The sequence below is a fragment of the Camarhynchus parvulus genome, chromosome Z, assembly GCF_901933205.1.
Source record: "Camarhynchus parvulus chromosome Z, STF_HiC, whole genome shotgun sequence".
NCBI lineage: Eukaryota > Metazoa > Chordata > Aves > Passeriformes > Thraupidae > Camarhynchus > Camarhynchus parvulus.
Window position 1 is genome coordinate 47,726,621 of NC_044601.1, and position 23,677 is coordinate 47,750,297.

Sequence of the window (23,677 nt, forward strand, 5' to 3'; positions counted from 1 at the left end):
TACAGCAAATTCTAAAAAGAAAATAAAAATCCATGGACTAAATTGGTCACTTCATCTTTAACATAAGGTATTAAAGGATGAAGTTCCATGTATTTATTTTCTGGTTGAAAGTTTGAGAAAAATGAGTTCTACATTGTTTCAAGAATAGGAATTAATTAGTCTTTCTTTAACATTGTCATTATAGTTGTTTGTTTATCATAATGTCTACAGGATGGCAGTGAAACCATAAAAACACAGTATACATAGCTTCAGAAGCAGATATCTATTTATATATGCAACTTCTCATAGGAGATGTACACATACCTCATGATCCTCCACTACACCTCAAATAACACAGGAGGCAGAGTAACTTCTTGATATCAGTAAAAAATATCCAAGCTGATATATCCATCCAATGGAGCTTCACTTTTGCTAAAAAGTGTATTCAGCTACAGGCTTTCATCTTATCCCATCTCTCTTTAAAAAAAAAAAACTTTCTTCAAGTATTCTACTGGGTTTGGCCCCGCTGCCCAAAAAGTGTAACATACATCCTCTCTCTTAGAATAAATCAGGCAGATAAGGAACAGCAACACAGGGAAGTTTCAGAAGAACATGGGAGCAGGTCAAACAGACACAATACCTGGTGTAGGGTAGAGGGGCTAAGTGACTTGGAATTGTAAACACCCTACAGGTGAAAAGAGCTTCTAAGTGAAAGATTCAGGGTTGTTTTATTTATTTTATCATAGAATCACAGAATGGTGTAGTTTGGCCTGGAAGAGACCTTAATGACCACCTATCTCCAATCTGTCTGCCATAAGCAGGGTCATCTTCCACTAGACTAGGTTGCTCAGAGTCCCCTGTCCTTGAACACTTTCAGGGATGGGACATCCATGACTTCTCCAGACAGCCTGTTCCAGTGTGGCACCACCCTCATTTTAAAACATCTGAGTGAAGATGGGTATAAGATGAACAGCTGGAGATGTTTCCTCATTAAAACATAAATATTCAAGAAAGTATGGCCTAGGGGAGGCAGGTTTATGTAGACTTTAGAGGAGTAAGCTTTAAAGCTGTATTTTGAAACTACATTGTTGCTACGAGTTGGAATATATTTTAATACAAAAAACTGACAAAAAGCCAAGTTTTCTCTTGCTGAAGTTTTTTTAAACATGTTTTGAGCTCATGGACTTTGAATTCAAAACTGTTTAGCAACACTTGAATTTCCTTCACTAAGGGGTATGACAGAGGCATTAATCCATGACTACTGACTCTAAGTTGCACAAGTGCATCTGATTTTACTAAAAAAATCAAAGTTAACAGGAATTGAACCTTGGGATGAGTAAAATACACAAGAATTGAAATGCAATAGTGGTGGAGATTGTTCTGCACAAATCTTCAATTCTCTTCAATGTTTTTTTCTCTAGAACTGTATAACCTTTTCAATAAATTCTATGTGGATGGAAATATGTACCCTGAAACCCAAGACCAGATTATTCTTGCACTTCACAGAAACACATCATAATGACAGAGTCAATTTAGAGACAGAAAACAGTAAATTAGCAAGTCTGGAAATGTTTCTTTAGCATGTGCCTACCCATATAGATGGTTGCATAAGCGTTGTATTTTGTGTTGGCACAGGTACGGGGACTGGAAACAAAGCAGCTACACAACAGCTACTAGGAGTTTTCATTTTCTGACATACACTTCTGACTGACTTCTGGGGCATAAGACAGGGCACTGAAGAGGTCTCTTTGCTGAGGCAAAGCATGCGTGTGTGCAGACGGGTATAAACTGTGATGCTCTTACCTGCAGAACAGACTGCAATAGGAAAGTCTTATTATAAATAGTCCAAATTTCAGGTTCTAAAGAAAGCCCCCAGCTTTCTTATCAAGAATTAATACTAGGCTGAATTTACAGGCATGGATGGTTAATGTTACGTTGGTCTTGAAATACTTCAATGTAACTCCTTTCATAGCCAATGAAGAGGAGACTGATGTTTGAGTGATCAGACCTGGTGTAAAACATGTTTGTCCTGCATAACATTCCCTCTGTCTTTCTTTTTAAAAAGCGCTTCTGTTTTCAAGATCAAGACTTTTGGAAAGCCCATTGAGACCCAAGAGATCACCAGCTATGTGGTTGTTATGGCTTTTTTTCCCCTGGCAACTTCAGGTACTATTGGCTTTCTGGTTTTGTTCCTTTAATGGGAGGCTGAAAAATTCTAAGTATGCAGTGAAGTTTCCAATGCAAAGAAAGCATGACATTTGTTTCAAAGTTCTAAGTCTTTCCACAGATGAGTTTCAAAAGAAAAGCAATTCTACAAAGTAACTATTTCTTCTCAAAGCTTTTTGTTTGTTTGTTTTCTTGGAGAATAGTGTGTTGAGACCTGCAGCATTTCTTTGGTGCATCTGTTCTCTTTCATATTAACAACAATTTCCAGTCTTGAAAAAAAATTTTTAAAAGACATCCGAAAGAGATCTCTAATATATTGTGGACAGGACTTTGGTCTAATTCATGGTGCCTCAGGAAAGTTCAATTTGTAGTTTATAAAATTATAAAATCACAGAATGCTAAGAGTTGGAGGGAACCTTAAAGATCATCTAGTTGCAAACCCCCATGCCATGGGCAGGGATACGTCTCATTAGACCAGGTTGCTGAAGGCCTTGTCCAAACTGGCTTGAACACAGCCAAGGTTGGGACATCAACCTCCTTGGGCAACCTGAGCTCCAGTACCTCACCAGATTCAAAGGAAATATTTTTTTTCCTAATATCCAACCTAATTTCATGTCTTTCAATTTGTACCAATTACTCCTTGTCCTAGCACTATAGCTCCTGATGAAGAGCCCCTCTCTGCCTTCCCTGTAGGCTCCTTCAGATACTGGAAGATTGTTATGAGGTCTCCACACAACCTTCTCTTCTCCAGGTTCAACAGCCACAACTTTCTCAGTCTGTCTTCATAGAGAAGGTGCTCCAGTCCCCTAAATCCTAATCCCTACACAGCTAATCCCTTCTTACTGGTTGAAAGGTTTCCTATAATGACATGAAACAATTTCAAAAACAGTGATGGAAGGAGGAGTAAAGAAGACATGAGGTATCAACTGTCTACATAAGATTTTCTAAAACTACAGTTTTAATGTTTTTTGAAAAGATAGTGGCATGCTTAAGCTTACAACTCAAAATCCATCCAATTTTAAAAATTATATGTACAAATTATACCATGTACAAACCTCACAGACACTGCTTACAAATTTAAACAAGTATTCACTCTGGTATCAAAATGTACAATAGAAAAAGCTTGTTATTCAAGTAAGTTACTTGGAAAATCTAGAATAAAGAAGTAGCTCCTCTACTACTGCCTAAAAATGAAGAAAACAGGTGATTTCATGCTTAAGAGTAGACTCCTAAAATTAATTAATGCAGTTCAAAAATTGTATTTGTGAGAATATTAACAAAAGTAATGACTGTTAAATAATAGGTGCAACACAAAAATCCAACCAGAGCCATTTGCCCTACCGAATCAGACTTAGTGTTAAGCATCACATATCCCAATTCACAAAGCCAATGTTAACAGATGCTGAAGTATTAACAATCTTTAATGTCATCCATAGTTTGAATAGGTTGAACCCAATGCATTTACTTAAAAAAAAATTCATTCCTTAAGCAGGTTCATTTTCTTTTGGTTTTAACTCTTTTCTAGTTGTTTTTTTTTCTTATGTATATGATTAAAGGAAAGAAAATCACACAGCAAAAGTAGTATGTTTTTGGCTTGTTTCATTGTCTTGGTTTTTTTTTTTAATACAAATTGCATAAGAATTATATTCCTCCTCTAAGAATGAATTTGACAGGTAGGTTTCAAGAGTGCTTTGTTGTCCCTGAGACTGGTATTTATATAATCTAATTTCAGACACCCAGCTCATATAATTTACATCATTCTCTCAGAGTTCTTACTAAATAAACCTCAGGAAGTAAGCAATTCACATACCCTAAATAAGAACATGCCTATGTGCATAAGGGAGATGCTGAAATTACTCTCTTAAGTGTTACATTATTTTTAGTTTTCTGCTTTCACCCATTTCCCCAGCTATTAAAATTAGCTCTATTAGTTCCAGAGTTTCTTAATTTTGAAGACTTAAGCAACACATACAACACAGACATTCTTCCTCTCTACCTCTCCTTCCATTACTAGAGATATCTTATTTAAATGGTTTACTAGGTATTTCAAAGATATCTTAACGAATCACCAGAAATTGACAGAATCAGGGAAGTCAGACATAAAAAGAATAATTACACAAACATAATGTGAGACCTTCCTTTCAAACTACTAAATTCCTAGCAGGAACTTTTATTTTGAAGGAGATCCTGCATGAGCAAGATTCCAGCAGCTTAGGCAGAAGTGCAGGAGTTTGGGAAGCAGCAGGAATTGGGTCAGGAAAGGAGAGGGAGTGCACCAGGCTCCTGCCAGTGAAGCACAAGAGGCTGGAAGAACAGTACAGCTGTCCTTTACAATATCAGAAAATGCTGGTTGAGGGCAAGTCAGATCTAGGTCTAAGTTTCTACAATAACCAGTTCTTTGCTTACACTGACAGCTGCAACGTATCACCTCTTAGTTTCTTCTCTGAATGTGACACAAGAAATAATCTTGTTCAACAGAGCAATTGAATTTTGCAGAATTCCTCTAGTGTGCCCTAAAATGTCACAGTTCACTATAGTACTGTGCAATGTGAAGATGTTGCTGCCTTTTATGTTATACAGAAACCTTTCAAAAATGCCTGATTTACCCTTTTCCATTCCAGAAAGCTTTCAAAACCCAAGTGGATAAAGTTTAGAGCAGCTTGATCTCATCCCATAGCTGGTCTTTGAGCAGGACCTTTGATTAGAGAGCTTGTGAGCATCCTCACAACAACAAATAATCCTCTGATCAGGTTAAATAACATTCAAACCCAAGTATTTTTAAAAAAGCAATATGTGGCCCTGGACTACCTGATAAGGAAGCATAACTCTATAATAAACATCTAAATACTAGGATTTGAGTTTAAATCCAAATTACAAAATACCCAATAATTATTAACTCAAAGATTTTCCTTAAAGCCAAGTTAACAGTTCTGCCTGATTCACAAAGTACCTGTACTATAACACAACTACAATATTTAAGCTTGTAGAAGTGAGTAGTTTCAGTACACACAGTGAAAAAAATCTACTGAAGAGATTTCTATATACAACTTTTAATGAAAACTCAGAGAAAGAGCATGACCTAGCAGCAAGACTTTTTGGTTTTTCTTTGTTGTACAGCATTGGATTTACATGCAGCATTATTAAATGCTAACCTATCTAGACAATAACATATCTAAGATATAAGCATCATTCAAATTAAGTCCATTTTCACTAAGGCAATGAGTCAAAATTCCCCATTAAAAACTTGAATACAAAAATATGAGTTTTAACAAACAAGCAACAGACACACACATTATATATTATCTGATTAAAACATTATGCAATAGAAATTCCAAGTTTACGTTACAAAATAAAATGAGGTAACAGGTACAAGCCATGGTTGACAGGAAATTGAAAAGTTTCGAAGTTTGTCCCAGAAGAATCCTCTCATATTTCCTTTCTGAAAATGTATTTTATCAGCTTCTTAAGGTGTCAAAAATGTAATAAAGCTTGTTATAAGCAAACGTATTCTCTTCAAGAGTGAAAGAGCAAATTCAACAGTTATCAAAAAGCAGCATTTGCAAAGTTCACCAAATAGACTATTCAGCCTTGAAATATAATTCAGATATTAAAACTGAATAGTTTTAATAAAAGTTTAATCCTCATGGTGCATAGTAGACAATTATTGGTCATGTGAAAACTTTAAATGTCAGTCACATCTGTAGTGGTCAAAATTTTTTAGCAACTTTTTTTCTCTCCAAACCCCACTTTATAATCAACAGTTTTCAGTTGGAGAAAAAGACCAAAAAATCACAACTTGAAGAATGTGGAAAATATTTTTAAACAGGAAATATATCTGAGGAAACTAAATTTTACTTAAGAACTATGTATACAGAACAAAAATAGAAATATGTATATAGAACAAAAATAAGTATATTTTTTGTCTTGATTTAAATGTTAGATTTGATTACCTAGATTCTGCTAGAAAAAAAGTCTTCTTGGACTAGCTATTGTTCAGAAAAGGACTGATAAATGTCATGGACAAGACTATTCTGATGCCATTCCTTAAGCTACATTTCACCTCATTTGTTCTGGCAACATTTAACCATGACAGCAGTGCTCAGTGTGTAGAATATTATACTATGTGTGAGTTCACAGTAATATTACTTCATTGTTCAACATTAACCATCATACATAGCTTATAGAAGGCAAGATATTTAATTACAAGAGTTTATCTTTGGTGCAAGACTTGTAACTGTTTAGTACACTTATCACTCAAGCGGTTGATCTGAATTACACTGCTTGTGAAGAGCATTAGGGCTTTCCAGATGAGAATTAAACTGAAGCAACTAGACTTCAGCAATGTAATGTTCAAGGGGTATTAATGGAATTTTAGACATATTCTGGAGAATGTAAATTTCAATTCTTACAACTATTTACTGAAATAATAAGACATTTGAGTTCTAGTAAAACTCTAGTAACTCGAGTAATGCTGATTTTTGGGGTCAGAAAATAACTATAAATATAAAAGTAGTCCATACTCATGCAGCTGAAATAAAAGATCTCAGCTACTTACGCTAAGACCTAAAGAGCAGGAAAAAACATATCTGGCCAGAAAAGACATGTTATAACAAAATCCAACTGAACATTTTTCAGGTGTGCAGATTGAAAATGACAAGCAGTAGGATATAAACTAAAGCATGACCTTCACACCTGTAACTGCTGACCTTTTCTACTCCTGTCAGATCTCCAATTCATATAAGGACCTGAAACCCCTTACTTGAATCCCTGTTTTGACAGTGGCCTCTTTCAAACCTTTACTCCTCCCCTCCTCCGCCACAGACACACCTGGTTCTGCTGTGCTTGACAACCTTCTTGGCAGCCACAGCTCTCACCTGGCCAGCCATCGCTGCCATATAGAGCTGCTCACATCAACTTAGCTGCCCATGAAGCTCCAGCACTTGCCCCATGACTGCATGGGCTCCTTCTGTGCCTTCCCACACCTGCTTCCATGTGCTCCAACACACACTGAGGACCACACCTTTTCATTCTTCACACAATAAGTACCTAGCGTTAATGCCAGAGCATAATGGAGCATTCCCATTTATTGAATAAATGAACTTGCTATGGTAGTGTTATTTCAGAGCAGTGTAAACCAGCTTGGGTGACTCTCACATGCCCTACAGCTAAACTCACTGCAGGGAAGTCCACAATGCCTTTTCTTGTGAAAAGCACCTAGAGACTGATCAGCAGTTTCTGGAATAAAGGCAAATCAGTGAAAAGAAATGCCACAAACAAGACAACACTCAAATACCCTTGCAGCATTACCTTCCTCACCCAGAAGTGCTGACTAAACTTTACCTTTGCTGAAATGTAGAATGCAGAAGGAAAAGGCCCAGGATCAGCAGAAGTTACCAGAGTGCACAAGGAAAGGGCTCAGTTCAGCAGTCTTCTCCATCACACACAGAGTGCCACATACACACCACATCATCAGAAAGGCAGGCAACAAGCGAAAGCACAGTTCTTTCCTGACATATGAGAAGCCCAGGGAGTCTCCAATAATTGGGACGTAAGGTTTTAATTTTTTTTTTCCTTGTAAGTCAGGGCAAGCAGACTGCCTGCGGAGAGCACCCTTCTAGACAGCACAAGCAGCTAGGTGTATCTACCTAGTTGCTAAATCATTATTATGAAAACCCTCTACAAAACCATGCCCATTTAACCAGGATTAACACAATCCTGGAGGCTTCACCTTCCATCTCCTTTGTGCATGTGTTTCATGCATATTTATTTATTTATAATAAATAAATAATAATTATTTATTTATAACAAAATTCTTACCTATTCCAAAAATTTAATTTATTTCAAAGAGGTATATAAACTTGGGTTTTCTTCAGTAATAATTCATTGACAAACTTGAAGCTACCATTAGCAGGACAAAACACTGGTCTTTTGAGAATGAACAAGAAGTAAATCTCAAAATGCAGAATTATTGTTGGAAGATTAATTCTAGCTACTGATATCTAACAGGACAAAAACCTAAAACTAGGCACTCACACTGCATACATTAAGTAGATAGAAAAATGCAATGCATGTAAAAGTTTTGTAAACTCTATTCTATATCATTAAAAATGACAACAGAATTTCAAAAGTGTCTTCAGTAATGCTCAATGGAGACCAAACTTAGCTACTACATTGGCATACCAGAAAACATATTTACATATGCAGAACCAGAGGGGACATCTTCAAACTACCATTTTTTTAAAAGAACAAACCACACTATTCATGTGCGGGCTTTATCACAACGCCTTTTCACAAAAATATTGATAGAAAATTTTGATACTCAAACAGTTTAAACAAACTTGTTACAGAGCACTGACAGATCTGCAACATTTGTAATACTCCTTCACCATGCACATAACATTCTCACAATGCACCATTTCTTCTGAAACATATAATACATGCACTGGTGACAGTATAAAAATAATACATGCACTGGTGACAGTATAAAAATAAAAAAATAGTGTAAGAGGGTTTTTCTCATTTGAAAAATGCAATTTTTTTTTTCAGATTAACAGTATTATTCTCTTACAAAAACTGACATGTTCTGCACAATTTTGGTTTCACTTGTGCTCACTTTGAATTGCATAACATATCTGAAGTATTAATATTCCCCAAAATTTGATCAAGAGCTCTTAAACTCTACTTAGGCTGAATTACACAACGCTTAAAAAATAAATCTAGTATTTCTAGATGTGTTCTAACTTTATTAAGTGTTTCACTTACTCTCCATGGTCCCAATAAATTACGTGTTTTATTGAGAGCAACTCCTTTACAATTACTTCTAACAGGCAAGATATATCCATTGTAACTTGTCACTTGCATAATTAAATAAAAAGTCCTACCTTTCTCAAAGAACAGAGCACAGCATTCCTAGTGCAAAAAACAAGAATTCAGTCTGAAGCAGAGCTACACTTCTCTTGTATTTTGAAAAAAAGTTGAAAAATTTTACAACTGTCAGAGAACTGTGCAATTAAAGCCTGCTTTAAACATCATAATCCAAAAATGCTGTAAGAGTCCCTTTTGTTCCAAGAACTTGTCAATGAAAGGTTGACACTGAATCCCATCAGCCACTCAAAGAATGTGTACAAAAATAATTTAATTGGAATATTCTATGAAGCAGGTAATTTTACTAAGAGCTCAGACATTGACATATTGATTCCTGTTAAAGGGACACCTACACTAACCAGTGTTCAAGGGCTGATTAAACTATAATGTTCCCCCAAATCTTATTCCAAGAGATTTTTCTCATATTTTTTTAAATTAGAAAAAATATTACAAATCCAAAAGTGAGTCCATTTTTGGGGTGAGAGGTGGGTTTGCATGTTTCTCCAAACAACATGGGAGAAGGTCCCTTTAACAAGGAAGGAGATAGGTATCACTTAATCAGGATGTGGGAATGGAATCTGTACCTATGGGTAAATGGCAATGCGTTCTGTGTTGGTTCAGCCCTTGGTTCTGAGTTCTGCGTCACTTCTGGCATCGCTCGCTCGTCATCTGTCCCGTTAATGCTCTCCGGAGTTAAAGGAGACTGAATATCCCCTCCAGCTGATTCCTTAAGGGATAAAAACAACATATTGAAATTACAAACAGACCTGTCCAGAAAGGTTATGTACATAAAAGCACTAACATTCATTCTTAAACAATACACAAATTTTAGTTAGTATTAATACAGTGTTCAGATTTCCAGCATCCTTCATGGTCCCATTTCATCATGTGTATTTAATACAGAAGTATATTACCAAAAGATTCACATTATCTTATACAAAACACAAGTGGCATATGAATTCTTTGCAAGATCCAACCTTTCACTTATTACAGACCTCTCTCTTACCTGGAATTACACTCCACCCTCATTCTGATACACAGTGGGTGATTCTTGACACTTGGAATTCTTGTCTCATACTTTACATTCTAATGCAGTGAAACAAACAATTGTGGTATTTGTTTCAAAATCTAGCTTTTGTGCTGTTTATTAACCAAAGTGAACAGTGGGAGGGCCATTTGTAGTGTGTTCCCAGTTTCACCTATGAGCCATCTGTAAAGAACACTTGGTAAAGAACACTTTGTCACCAAAGTACAGGCAAAAATTTTCATAGGCATGTTAGCCTGGCCTAGGTCTTGCTGGTCATGCTATTATCTGGGAAGTAGAATACTCCAGCTACAGCCAGGTGTACACATAGCTATGGCTATGCAATTGAACACCTGGAGAACTTAATGGTTGCCTCCCAGCAGAAGGCACTGCTGTGGTTTTCATTACCTTTCATCACGCCAGCATGTACATTTGTGTGTACATTTAAGTATGAAAAAGAAGAGAGTTGATAATACAAAGAAGCAAAAAAATTATTCTATACAAATGGCATGGTTTTGTCTCCTCCTCCTCCTACTATTATTATTGTTATTATTATCATCATCCAATAGGATAGAACAGTTTCCATTGGCAATAAATGAAAGAGTTTCTGGATCTAAACGTTTTTCTTCTATTTTTTCTTCTTCTCAACCTACATTATGTATTATAAAAATTTACATACCACAGTTTAAAATATCTGAATAGCTTGTATCTTTAAGATAAAATTCCTGCAACACTACTACTAGATACATGAAATCAGAGTCTACTTATTAAAATGTTTTAAATGTGAGTACAAAAAAATTATTTCAATAGAAGGAAAATAATTACAATTTCCATCTAGGCTTTTTTTTCATTAAAGTACTTCCATAGACTTCTAATAAGAATGAAATTCAAGTAACAAAAATTAAGGCAGAAAAACATCCCAGTCTATGTAATAGCTAAAGGTTTGTGGCCTGCAAATTCATGAACAAAAGAAACATCAGTTTTTAATGTGTTTCTCCTTCACAAAAAGTACAGGTTTATCAGTGCTTTCACACATTCACAACTACCCCTGCCTGATAAGTAATTTATTTGCAGATAACTCTAATGAAGCTGATTATGAACAAAGCACCAAATATAATAGAAAAAGCCACTTACATTGAAAAGATTTTTGACAAATGTTTACAAATAATATTTTCCCACTTTATATTAATTAGAGGAGTAAAAGTATTTTAGAAACATTTTGTGAGATGTGCATCTGTAATTAAGTTTTTATTGCATACCATCATAACTTCACATATCCACTCCAGATTTTACAAAATTTGGCATGACATTGTGATATTTAGTAATTAAATTAAACATAATAGTGGGGTATTCATCAAAAGACATCTTATATTTCAACATCTTATAAAAACCCCACAGAAGGGAGGGTTGCATCTCTTCTGCACTTACAGAAGAGTCCTTAAAGTAAAACAAGTAGACATTACAGCACAAATCAAACCACCTTTTAGTGATAACAATAAGGGACAGAAAAAATAGAAGCTAGTGGTTCTAAAATAATGAACAAAAAACCCCATATCCAGCATGTTTAGATATTGAGTATTATACTGTTGTCTCAGTAAAGATTTCATACACCTTCTTGGCTCAGCTATTCTTCATAGGGCTTCTCTGCACTGGCTGGCAGTGGCATAAGCCTACCAGCTACTGCCACCCAGACATGTATGAAACATTTGTTGTAGTATTTGTTGCAAAAATTCATATAACATCCCGGACCTTTTTTCACAAGCTCTAAGTGAATTTTGTATGTCTACAGAGAAAAAGACATAATAATAATGGATATTATTAGAATCACAGACAAGACTGTGATTTTAAATAATTTACCCACCCCCCAATTTCAGAAACCAAAAAAGGTCTTAATCTGAAATGACTAGGGTCAAAAAAAACCTATCAGAGCACAGTCATGCTTAGAAGAAAAGGACTGAGGTTCAGATGCCAACTGATTGGGGTGAAACCTCTCAAGACTGACGGGGTGCAACTGCAAACTCTACAAACTGCTCTATTTTGTTCTGCACTTAAATCTAATTAAGGTTATTTTGAAGTAAAAGAAAGGGGTGCAGGTAGGTAGACACAATTGTCAGGGTATTGCTTCATGCAGCTCAGTGAACTCCAGATCTAAGTGTAAGTGTATGGGGAAGCTAGTAACTGAGAAATTGGTGGTTTGCCAATTGCAAGATCCATGAGTTTTATGACAAAAGCAAAATGATTTCCCGTATTACAAGATGGATCTGGGAAATAGGAGGTGGCAAAGCAGGGGACCCAGTTTTTATGTAAACATGGTAAGAGGACTGCAAGTTTTTATTACCTAAGGCTCAGTTAAATGGACACCAGATGGTATAGCTATGTGCATAGGTGGTCTTAGAAGTCCCGAAATAGACAACGTCTTTCTAGACCAAAGCCTCCAGACATACCAGATATAGCTAAATTGTGTACTATTATATTAATCTGTCTTCATACAGACGGCTTTAAAGTACAGGTTCTCTGACACAGAAACAATATGCTACTCTTCACCTCAAGAAAGCCCAGGGTACTCAATGGGACTTACATATAAAAAACCAGCACCTCTCTTCTAATTTGGTGGTCCAGGCCACTGTCTTTCTCTGAACAAGTAAAGTTCTCTTTATAGTTAAGGTAAATGGTGATTTTATCTATTATCTGATATTCTGCAAAATTAAAGTAAAGCCTGCTGCTAGGCAGGCAGAGAACAGGGGGTATTAAAGAAACAGGGAGAATGAAGAGTTTAAAATTAGCACCAGCATTGCTTAGGGAACAAGGCACTCCTGCTATAAAGTAACTGTGAATTAGGCTGTGTATGGTTTTCTTTCTACCATGTGTTTCCCACACACTAAAAAAAAAAATCCAAAGAACATATTCTATCAAATGAAACAAAATATTAAAAAAATGCACGGAACTTCTACTTCCTGGCCATTGAGGCCCTTTATAGGAGCAACACTTTGCTAAAGCACATAACACCTGATAGAATCAACCTAATTTCAGTGGACTTAAGGCAAAATTGCTCTGAAGTTTTAATATGGCTAGAGTCTGCTAAATATTTGAACTACAAATGCATACCAAATTTCTGAGGTATTTCTGCTGTTATCTCTTGATTTCTATTTCTCTGCAGTTTCCCAAGTTTTTGCATGGCATTCAGAATTGAAACTCACACATAGCAGAGATATTTTCAGGCTTGCATCTAACAATAGTGAACAGCAAATGTCTTGTGCAGTGTTTCGTTACATTAGTTGTAGAGATATTTCATAAAGATTCAATCTGTAAGGGCATACTGAAGCAGAAAAGTGTGCTTTTACTCTTTCAGAATTCTGTAGTAGAGAGGGTGGGAAAGGTACCATATCCAGTACTTGCAGTAACTGATAAATAATAAGGACATTTTTTAAAGCTGTACCAAGAGAAATAAAACATTCTAGTTAAGTTTGATGTTTATATTTTCCAGTTTTGATATGCAGTATTTTCCTACTTATTACTAATTTAACACAGAAAGATATCTGCATGTCCAAGACTGCACAGGGACTGATCCTTTTAGATACCTGAGTTATCATTACAGAGCTCATAAACCTCTCGGCATCCTTCCTGCCAATGCCACCAAAGCTCCACTGAAAAAGCCAGGTTCCTGCAAGATATTTACTGACCATTAAAAATATCTCCTTCCTCTTACACTCTCACCCTCTGCAATGGATCACTATGCAAAAGGGGAAGAAGAGCTAGAACATGATTCAGAAAGACAAAAATTCAATTGTTTGCCTTGCAGCCACCTTTTAGCAGATGATGAAAATGAGAGCAGGTGCTCTTTCAAATGTCTCCATGGTCCCAGCTTTCCTCCCTAGTACCAAGCACCCATACTCCTCCCAGTCATAAATCTGATTGAATGAGCCCAGTACCACAGAACTGCTGGAGTTTGTCATGATGCCATTGCTTCTTATCTGTTCTAAACTCTGAAATTCTTGATTTTATTCCCTTATCTCTACAGAACTAGCATGTGAAAACTACTATGCTCATGTGTCAGCACTTGCAGTAACTGTATAACTCAGAATAATATACTAGCTTATCAACACAGTGAAAAGCAAAGAGAAGAAAAGTAAGGCCTGAATAGGAAATTATTCTTAAGTGTGCCATAATGAAATTGCAGCCCACAATAGGCATTATAGAATCACTCAGAGTAACATTTCTGTAACTGCCTACAGCATAAAATGTTAGGTTTCAACTGTAAAAAGAACTCCGTTCAGGAAAATGAACAACATTAATAGCTCACTCAGTTTAAGAGAAAGCTTTAACCCTGATGAGTTGCAAGACAAAAGCATCTTATCTCTGAGTGAACAGCTCAAATTTACGATCAAACCATGTAATAAGTCATTTCATGTGACAGTGTCAGATTTAACTTCTGAGTCCAAAATATTAATCAAGGAGTCAAAAGAGAAGAATAATCATTTTTTTGCTTATAACATCAAGTAACTAGAGGCCTGGGTGAAGCCCTTCACTGTTTCTAAAGTCAAATATGTATTTTTGATAAGTGTATAATATTGAAATACATACTTCCATTGTCTCTGTGGAATTTATCAAAAATTTAGAGATAGTAAAGTAAACTTATAGAAATCCCTGCCTTATTTTTCTTCCATTTCATTGGAGTAAGCAGTTTCCCCTTAACAGCAAAAGCCAGCCTAGCATTTGGGCAAAATGCTTACAGGAAAAACAACATGATGCTTGTTCATGGTATATGTTCAGATTTCCACTGACTTCTCTTGGTAGGACACCAGATGTAGCTTTCTGGTAGCCATAAAACTATTTGTGCAGCACACTGCAAACTGCCTGCCATTCTTACTCCATCAAAGAGCAGGAGACTATTACAGTAAAAAGCGCTGAAGATAGACTGATTCAATGAAAAGACTCCCCAGAAAAAGGGTTCCATCTACTCAACTCAGGAATCCCTGCTGTAGTTTTAAAGCTGTTGCATTCTCCAAGAGAAGGAATTGTATTTGTCTTCACAACTGCTTAAAACAAAGTAAATAGCGAACTGAGTCAAAAATCTTGGGCAGGGGGATTACAGGAGAGATGGGGTATAAAAGCCTCAAGAAGTTTCTTTTTTCAAAGCAGATTCTAAGTATTCATAATCAATTATAGCAATAACTAATATAAATATGAATATAGTAACTGACTCTCTGTGCCTAGATTAACTCAGTGTTTTGAGATACCTTTTATAAACTCTTAATGTACATCACAGCTTACTGTAACAAAACTCCAGAACCAGCCTGTGAATCTATCATCTTCCTTCAATGCATCTCACAAGAGAAAACTACAAAGTAGGAAGTAAGTAAAAATGGTTTGCTGTTTCAACCTTTATTTTTGGTGTAATGATTGTTGTATAAAAGTTATTCACAGTGCACCACCTGAAGTTTTGTAGATACAATAGGAAATATTACAAAAAGTGTTTAGTATAGTTCATTTACATTAACATGCTTATTCATTTTCTTGGGAAAGCTGAAATAAAGGAAAAGAAATTAAAAACCCACACAATTTTATGAACAAGTCCCTTTGATTTGCTTGCAGTATATGTTAAATATATTTTTAAGACTTCTTGACACTCTTGCTGACCAATTAGAGGATTCACAGTAACTGAAAAATTGCCCCTTAGTTTTTAATACATATGTTTGTAAGGAACAATAACAGTAAGTAGCACAGACAAGAAGTATGATGCTTGAATCAGGCAATAAGACTCACTTGAGAGGGTGTACTTGTTAGCTCCATCTTTTCATGGGATTTTTCCTTTGCTATTCGCGCAGCTTCTTTGAACTCCTGAAATTTTTCAGCAAACTGAAGGTACATATGTTTAAAGAACAAAAAAAAGAGAGAAAGAGTAGGCGTGAAATAATACATTGCATGCAGAACAGAATGCTGTACTGTGCATTTCACAATGTCAAACTCTGTCAGTAATTTAAAAATTTTTTCTCCTTATTAGATACTCATTTAAATGAGTTACACGGTGACATATCTTTCAGGCACTTAATCTTAATACATATCTTAATACACACTCTTTATATGTCAGGAAAATGACAATGCAATGAAGCATGATCTGCTGCTGGTAGTTTTAAGAAACTCACCTCAGAGATGGCTAATAATAGGGACAAACTGCCTTGCATAGCTGCTTTCAGATTCAGGTTTTACCCTCCTCAAACAACAAATAATCTTCTTCTGAAGCCTAATGTGGTCGCCATGAGCTAGGAAAGCTTTCAATGTACTTTGTTCTTTCACAACTGAAACAATACTGACTTCTTCCCAAATGTTAACTGCATTTATAATTTCAATAGCTAATTAGAGAAGAAACAGTAGAAATACTGTGTTCATCTCTAGAATGTTCATTGACATCAATCAAGTTAAAGAACAAATTCACTGAATTAGAACTGCCTATACTGAACACTAACTCATGAAATTGCATATGGAACTGCCATATTAGGCTTTATTCCTATGCTACATGCACCTCTTCCAGAAAATAGCTAAAGCAGCGATTTATGTATATATTAAATATATGCCCTCTTAAACCTGAAAGATTAAATTAATTTGTTACGAATAGGGCCTGGTTTCTCTGGCTGGAAAGAAAATTGGCTTCACAGTTCTCACCTTGCCACTACACTAATTGCTAGAGTGGCCACAAATTTGTTTTAGTGTCCTACTTCTTTTATACAGACCATTATCTTAATATGATCAGCTTAAGAGTGAAATGATTCTGCAAAAATATCAGAAGCTTCTCCAGCAGCTTCTAAATCTCTTTGGCAGCAGCATATGAAGAAATTGTTTTGCACTCAGTGTATACGCAAGGCACAAAGGCTACCTTTTGTGCGGCACAACCTCACCAATTATTTTCAATCAGAACTTCACTTACTACACAAGACCTAAAAAACTTAGCGTCTTTAAACTTTTTTCTGGCAGGCTACTAGTATCTGAGGACTTTACTTTCTCTCTACTTGTATCCTGTATTTCATTTGTTACATTATTTGAAAGCTTATTTTTCCTGAAAGTTTAACCCAGCATCAAAAAAAGTCTCAGAACAGATGATGAAACAGCTCACCAGAACCAGATAATACCTTTTTAAGACTTACGCCTAAACCTCAAAATCTCACAGGTAACTTCTTATTTAAATTAGTCTTAAGACCAGAGAATTATTAAATGGCAAATATGATTCTGAGGTTTGGAATAAATGGCTGAAGACAAAGGCAGTAATTATGACAGCCACAGAAATGTTTTTAAAAAATCATAGATCAATAGACAGCATTCTAAGAAAGAGCCAAAAAGCCCCATTTGGTGGAGATTTTCACGAATTTTCTAGAATTCTTTGAGACAGTCAGGTGATGAATAATAGCTATCTCTTGATAAAATTCCTGAATAACAAAGATGAGTCGCATGGTATGAAAAAAGTTTTCTGGAAGATCACATTTTTAAGGAATGGATGAAAAATTGTGCATGGAGACTAGATAAGGCTGCTGCCAGTATCCATGGTGGCACTTTCCATTTAGCATATCCTTTAAGCTTTATGGAATAAATCAGGTCAGCTAACTCAAGAAGCTAAGACAGCGTACCCTAAAAGGAGTATTTCTTATACATCAGGATACTATCAAAAGCATAGACATATTCTCAATGAGAAAGTAGTCTCAATTTTTCCTGGAAGTGAGAGGACATTGTGTTTCTCCTACTGCAGCAGCAAGAGGGACTGCTAACAAACTGTGATCCTGTGAATATCCTTCAACACAGGTACCTTTCAAGTATCACCGACATCTGATGGAGGAGTCTTGAGATGAATTTGTGGTCTAACATTGAGAAAAGGCCTAATGAACTATTTAATTAATTTTCTTCTATACTGTTTGTATGTGAAGTTGATTAGAGTGCCATTACTTTTCCATCAGACAGTCTCACTCCACTAATTTCTATTCAGAATAATTGCACAGAAAACAGAAATTGTTGCACCTACCCTAGCAATCAGTTCAGAAGGACAGGGGTGTGTGAAAAAGAAACAAATAGTACAGAAATCAAACATGTATAAGACATGCAGAAAATCATGTGAGACTAAACAGTTTACTTTATCTGCTGGGATTATTTGCATCATTAAACTGTGGAAATTGGTCACAGATCAGAACAACTTCTTTTGTGGCTGCAGTCTGCCTTTTGCTCTCTGGAACTTAGAACACTTACAATCCTAAAGTGCTAGCTGTATCAGAGTGCTCTGGCAAACCTGGCTATGATGCACAGAAGTGGGGTAAGTAATCTGAGGGAGAGACAAAACAAGAAAGAGAATATAGACACGATTTCTCTAAAGTTACAGGGCACATCTAATTCAGGTCTTCTGAATCCCAATCAAACATACCTACCAGCTCCAGTGGCTGAACAGCTTCTAATCTAAAGAAAAGTTTTCTTTCCCCATCAATATGTTTGTTACTTTTAAATACCACAAAAAGTTAATTCTTTAGGAATTTTAGTAGTAGCAACAATTGGCAATTGTAACCCACATGAATACCAGTTTAATAATTAAGATATAATACAACAGGAACAGTATGCTGAAAAAGGCTCATAGATTCACCATAATCTTCAGAAAAGGTCTGTGACTCAGGATTTTTCTTAATAAATTTGTTTATTATCCATAAAACAGCAATCTGAGTTTAAAAAAATCCACTCAGAAAAAAAGAAATTAAGAAAAAATGTCTACCATAGCCTTTCAGATTAAATTTTCAACAGCAATATAGAGCTTTATGTCAAAGGAATATTTAAAAGTCCTAGACATCTGTTTGATGGCAATGAAAAGAATGGGATTGAGAGAACTGTAATTAAGAAGGTGATGGAGGGCAAAAGAAGAGTTGAGGATGAAGATTAAAAAAACCCAACATATTTCCACTGGCAAGGATAACCTAGAGCTTGAAGTCAGGCAAACAGAGTGTACACGACTTCAGCAGGATACTTTGCCTTCAAAGAATCATCTGTGAATAATAAAAACAAGCAAGTCTAAAAGAGTAGTAAACTAGATTAGCATTTGTGCTAAAGCCATTGAAATATTAAGAGAAGTTATTACCATGTTGGTAAGCAAGTGCTTTTAGAACATACACACCAAATTATCTGATAAGGTTTCCAAGTTAACTGAAGCAATGATAGGTGCACAAATGCACATGCAATACCAGAATCACTCGGAAAGTCCTGTGGTTGTGCTGCTTTGTGGAAAGGAAAACCAAGTAATTATGAAAGGAAGAAATCTTACAAGTTTGATGCTTGATCAAATAAAGTAGCTATACTGGGTCTCCTTTTAATGGTTTTCTGGCAGGCCGTGCTTATCCTTGGACAGTGACAAATACTTTCTCAAAAGGGCTGCCATGATTACTCTTCCTTCAAACAGCTAGCCACCATTATTCCTTCCTGAACATGTATTTCTCTTATTGCACTTAGGTGTCCAAATCTTTTCTTTATTTCAAATATGAAAATTTTCTGCTTAATATAAACACAAGCTCTTAAACTACACCAAAATTCCCCATCTGAAGAAAAACCACATTTGTACAGGTTCTTGGACTCATCTACCAGGGCAGTAGCAGAAACAAGTACTGTAATAAGGATGCTCAGAGGACTTATGCCATCAATTTGAGAAACAGGGATTTCTTCTTTCCTTGGAATGAGGTCTATTTCCTTCTTGCAGAAGTAGACTAGAAAAGAAACTCATGTATTGCACATACTGCTTCAGCAAACATTTCAACTTTTGCATTCCAGCAGAAAATGTATTTTTCTTTTACACGGAATATATTTCCCACTAGCTTTACTTTACGGCTGCAAACTTTGAAATAACAGTAATTTGATGTACTACATAGTAGAAAAGTGAAAGCGAATGTAGCCTAAAAGACAAAAATGCATCTGAAGACTACAAACAGTTTTTTTGTAGGAGATCCAAGTACACAAGAAACACCAAACTGTTTACTTCTTTAAATTCTGTCATGGAAAAACTGTAATGGAAGAACAATTTTTTAAGAAGAAAAACCTAACAAATCAGTAATTAGAAAGCATTAGCAACATAAAGTGTAACAGGCTTCAATCTCTCCTTTTCTTCATCAGTTTGAAGAAAATTTGCAGATCACACTCCTGTGCTTTCACATTATTAGGATTGATACAGAACAATTTTTTGTAAATTATTTTTAAATTTTAAATTTTAGTGAGTACTGAGTCAAGATGTAGTGAGCGGGAATAAAATACACTTAAGTAGCTTCACTAGCTGAAGAGTTGCCACTGGTCATACTTACTTTTGAAAGGTGATGTTCAGATGAAAATCCCAAGCCATAGACTGTATTCGCCCTGCTGTCTGCCCACTGGCCAAACTTCTGGGATGTTTTAGTAAATGTCATGTTGGGGGTGATGGTGCTGTTTATTATTGCCTGAAAAAGGTAATAACTGTAAAAATGGGCTTCATTGTTTTTATTTTTTTCTAAAGACAACTCATAATTGAAAATGTCAGTATTGTAGACAATTATCTGAATACACTGAATGAGACACATGCTGGGAACTAGGAAACAGCTTCCTAATTCAATGCCAGATAGAATTGTAAAGGCATATTTTTGCATACATTGTAAAGAGGAAATATCTGGGGAGGGGGAGTAGGCATCAATTTGCAATTGCAAGCAGTCCTTTAAAGTTTCTACATATAATGACTATCAAAGTCCTTTTTTGTCTCACACCTATATTTCTTTGTCCCTTAAGGCAGTGCCTCTCAAATTGCCTGTCAACTCCACTGCTGCCCTTCCCCCACCCCTGTTGCAGATTCTCACTGAAAAACACTCAATAATACAAAGGAGCACATTTTCTTTTTAAATCTCAGTTCTACAAGAGTCTGTTTCCTTTACACACATACAAGCAAGGCTAACAATGGCAGGGTCATACAGAAGTGGAGCTACTCTTGTTTTAATTTTTCTTCTCTAGTTCTTGTTCCTGTATCTACAGGATGCAAAAAATATCATCCTCCAGCAGTTAAGTTCTGATAATATAAACACAAAATGAAATTACTAGGTGATATGCTGGTTCTACTAAAAGCAACTGAAGTTTCACTGTGGATTCCAACAGTATTTCCATCACATTAAAGAGTACATATGTGAAGTGCAAACTGTAGAGATGGGAAGAATATAACACTGTTTTCTCAGAATGGTGACTGAAAAACTTTAACATCACAGAGACCAAGTACTGCTCTCCTAAGACCAAGATCCTCTAAAGTCAAAATCAGTCTATATTACCTGAGTTATATGGACTTCTAGATGGATATTGAAATATGTAGTTATTTAAAGGAGTTTACCTTGCACCTTTGTTTTTGCTGAGAGGTCTGAGTACCACTGGAGTACAGCTACCACCAAATTAAAATTTTCAATGAATTCTATAGGGCAAGCCTGAAAAAATTACAGCTGAGGGGCCAGCCAAGCTCACAAACAGCACCCATGTTCATATGGTAATTCTCAGATAAAGTAGTGGAGACAAGTATTGCAAGAAAGTTCAAAAGCATACATTTCATTGCAACATGTAGAAAGACAAGCAAAGATACTGCAGCACAGATAAATTTAACAAAACTCTTTCTTGGTGACTTTGGTAGCTTCGCTATACTCACCATTAATGAAGATGAGCAAATCTGAACATAGCCAACTCTTTCTGATAATCTTTGTCTCTAAATACAAATTTTGCATACCACTGTGAACAACTCCTTGAAAATTCTGGAATGCCTGAAAGCTTACAATTGAGCCAGGAAGCCTCATCAGATCAAAGACAGGATTTGCTGCATGACCAGAAAATGGAGAACCATCTCCAGGATTGTCTGAAAGACATCCCTCAGATGTTCATACAGAAGCTGCTTAGGGAAGTCACTGGTACACTAAACATTATTCTCCTTATTTCAGGCATAAGGTTCGGAGCTCACATAAAGCCATCAGACTCCTACTTGCACTATCACCTCCAACTGACCACCTAGAAAACTGCTGTCTATAGCATACAGGACAAAAGAGAGAATGTGAGACAGGACTTCTCAGAAAAGAGGTGCTCTGGAATTCTTTTTTACTTGTATGCTTATCTTCTTTTGCACTATTAGTGGTTGGAAGCCCACATTTGAAATAACCAGATGGAAGCCCAGAAAAGAGCTGTGCAAGCTCATTTAATGCTCAATCTCACTTCCTGTGGAAGCTGTCAACAGTACTATCCTTGAAATTAAATATCCTAGGGACTGTGTAGGACAGATTCATCCCCCAAATCAAGCTCTAGCTATGTTGTCTAGTCTGCTTAAACCCAGGCCCATCCATTGCTTGATTAACTGAAACTTACATCACATATTTTAGAGAGTGAGTATTATGTCATGGACATAACTTCCTCAATTCAGAAGAGGACTCCAATGACAGAGAGCTAAGATCTCCAAGCAAAACAAGGTTTAAAGCCTCCACAGCTGCCATTTCCTGCAGTGACAGCAGCACAGCTGGCTGCTGCTTAACCCAGTCAAAATGGAGAAATGCTTCTGCTGACCACATGACAGGCTCCACCACGGAGAACCTGAACAGGGCACCTGGTTCAGAATGGGATAGGTCCAGAATGGGTGTCCAGAATGGGATAGCTTTTTTGACAGCAGTCTGCATTTAGGCTGGATTACATTGACTGTCAAATTGCTTTCTTCCAAGAGAGAAAGGCAGGACGAAAGCTTCAAAAATAATTGTGTTGAGAGAGAGTTGGCTGTGATTCTTTCCTTTATTTCCCAAGAAAGAAAAGTAAAGAGGCTTCATGTCAGTAGACAGCATTAGCCCAAAGGACAGTGATTAAAAAAATAAAATAAAATAAAATAAAACAAAAAAAAACCACCTTTCACTGAATTTACCAATTTTACAAGGAAATCAGGGTTTTCCATCTTCTCTAAATTAAAAGCCTTGGTATGCTAGGTTTCTCACATCCAAAACTATGTTTTTAAAGTGTAATGCTAGAGCATCCTACAAATACACTCCAGTGTCAACTACCTCTGGAAAAAAATAGATACCAAGACTTTGTATATTTAGCTTAAAAAACCATTTATTTTTTAAATCAAAATTTATAATTAAGCCTGTCTTGTCCACTCAAATGGGTACTGCTTTAACTGCTCTCCTCCAATCCAGATTTCACTGCATAGTAATCCATAAAACAAGTGTCAAATATTTCATCAATTTTTAAGAATGTTATTTCCATAAATGAACAAGAAGATCTTAAAAACAGAACAGAGTCAATCTGACAGGAAGACATTTAGCTTTTGAAGAAAACTGATTTAGTTATCTTCAGGCTTTTTGGAACTATAAAATAGCTTTCATGTTTCCCTTTCATATTACTTTAGTGATGAGAAAATAGGGCATGTGTCTGAGCTGTTCATTTTATGAGCTGCAAACCCAACGGCTGCAAGATATATGGTAGTGGTCAAATAGAATTTTATCTTGTCCCTAAACTAATGGCAATAATAATTTAAGATACAGAACTTTCTAACTTCTTCAAAGGAAAATCACTGAACACTTGTGTGTACAGCTCTTACTTAAAACATCTATTGAGCATTTAAAACACTGTCACTTTAAAGTGAGACAGTGATTAAAATAACAAGATCATCTG

General features: G+C 36.0%; 1 protein-coding gene across 1 annotated transcript in view; it reads right to left on the reverse strand.

Annotated features, from left to right (window-relative positions):
• The window catches only part of HOMER1 (homer scaffold protein 1), an 87,554-nt gene that overhangs the window by 37,123 nt on the left and 26,754 nt on the right, over positions 1-23,677 (reverse strand). The window contains exons 3-5 of the mRNA XM_030968164.1: positions 20,338-20,469; positions 15,797-15,889; positions 9,594-9,736 (exon numbers count right to left, since the gene is read on the reverse strand). Coding sequence (XP_030824024.1) covers positions 9,594-9,736; positions 15,797-15,889; positions 20,338-20,469 — 368 coding nt within the window. The remainder of the gene's footprint in view (positions 1-9,593; positions 9,737-15,796; positions 15,890-20,337; positions 20,470-23,677) is intronic.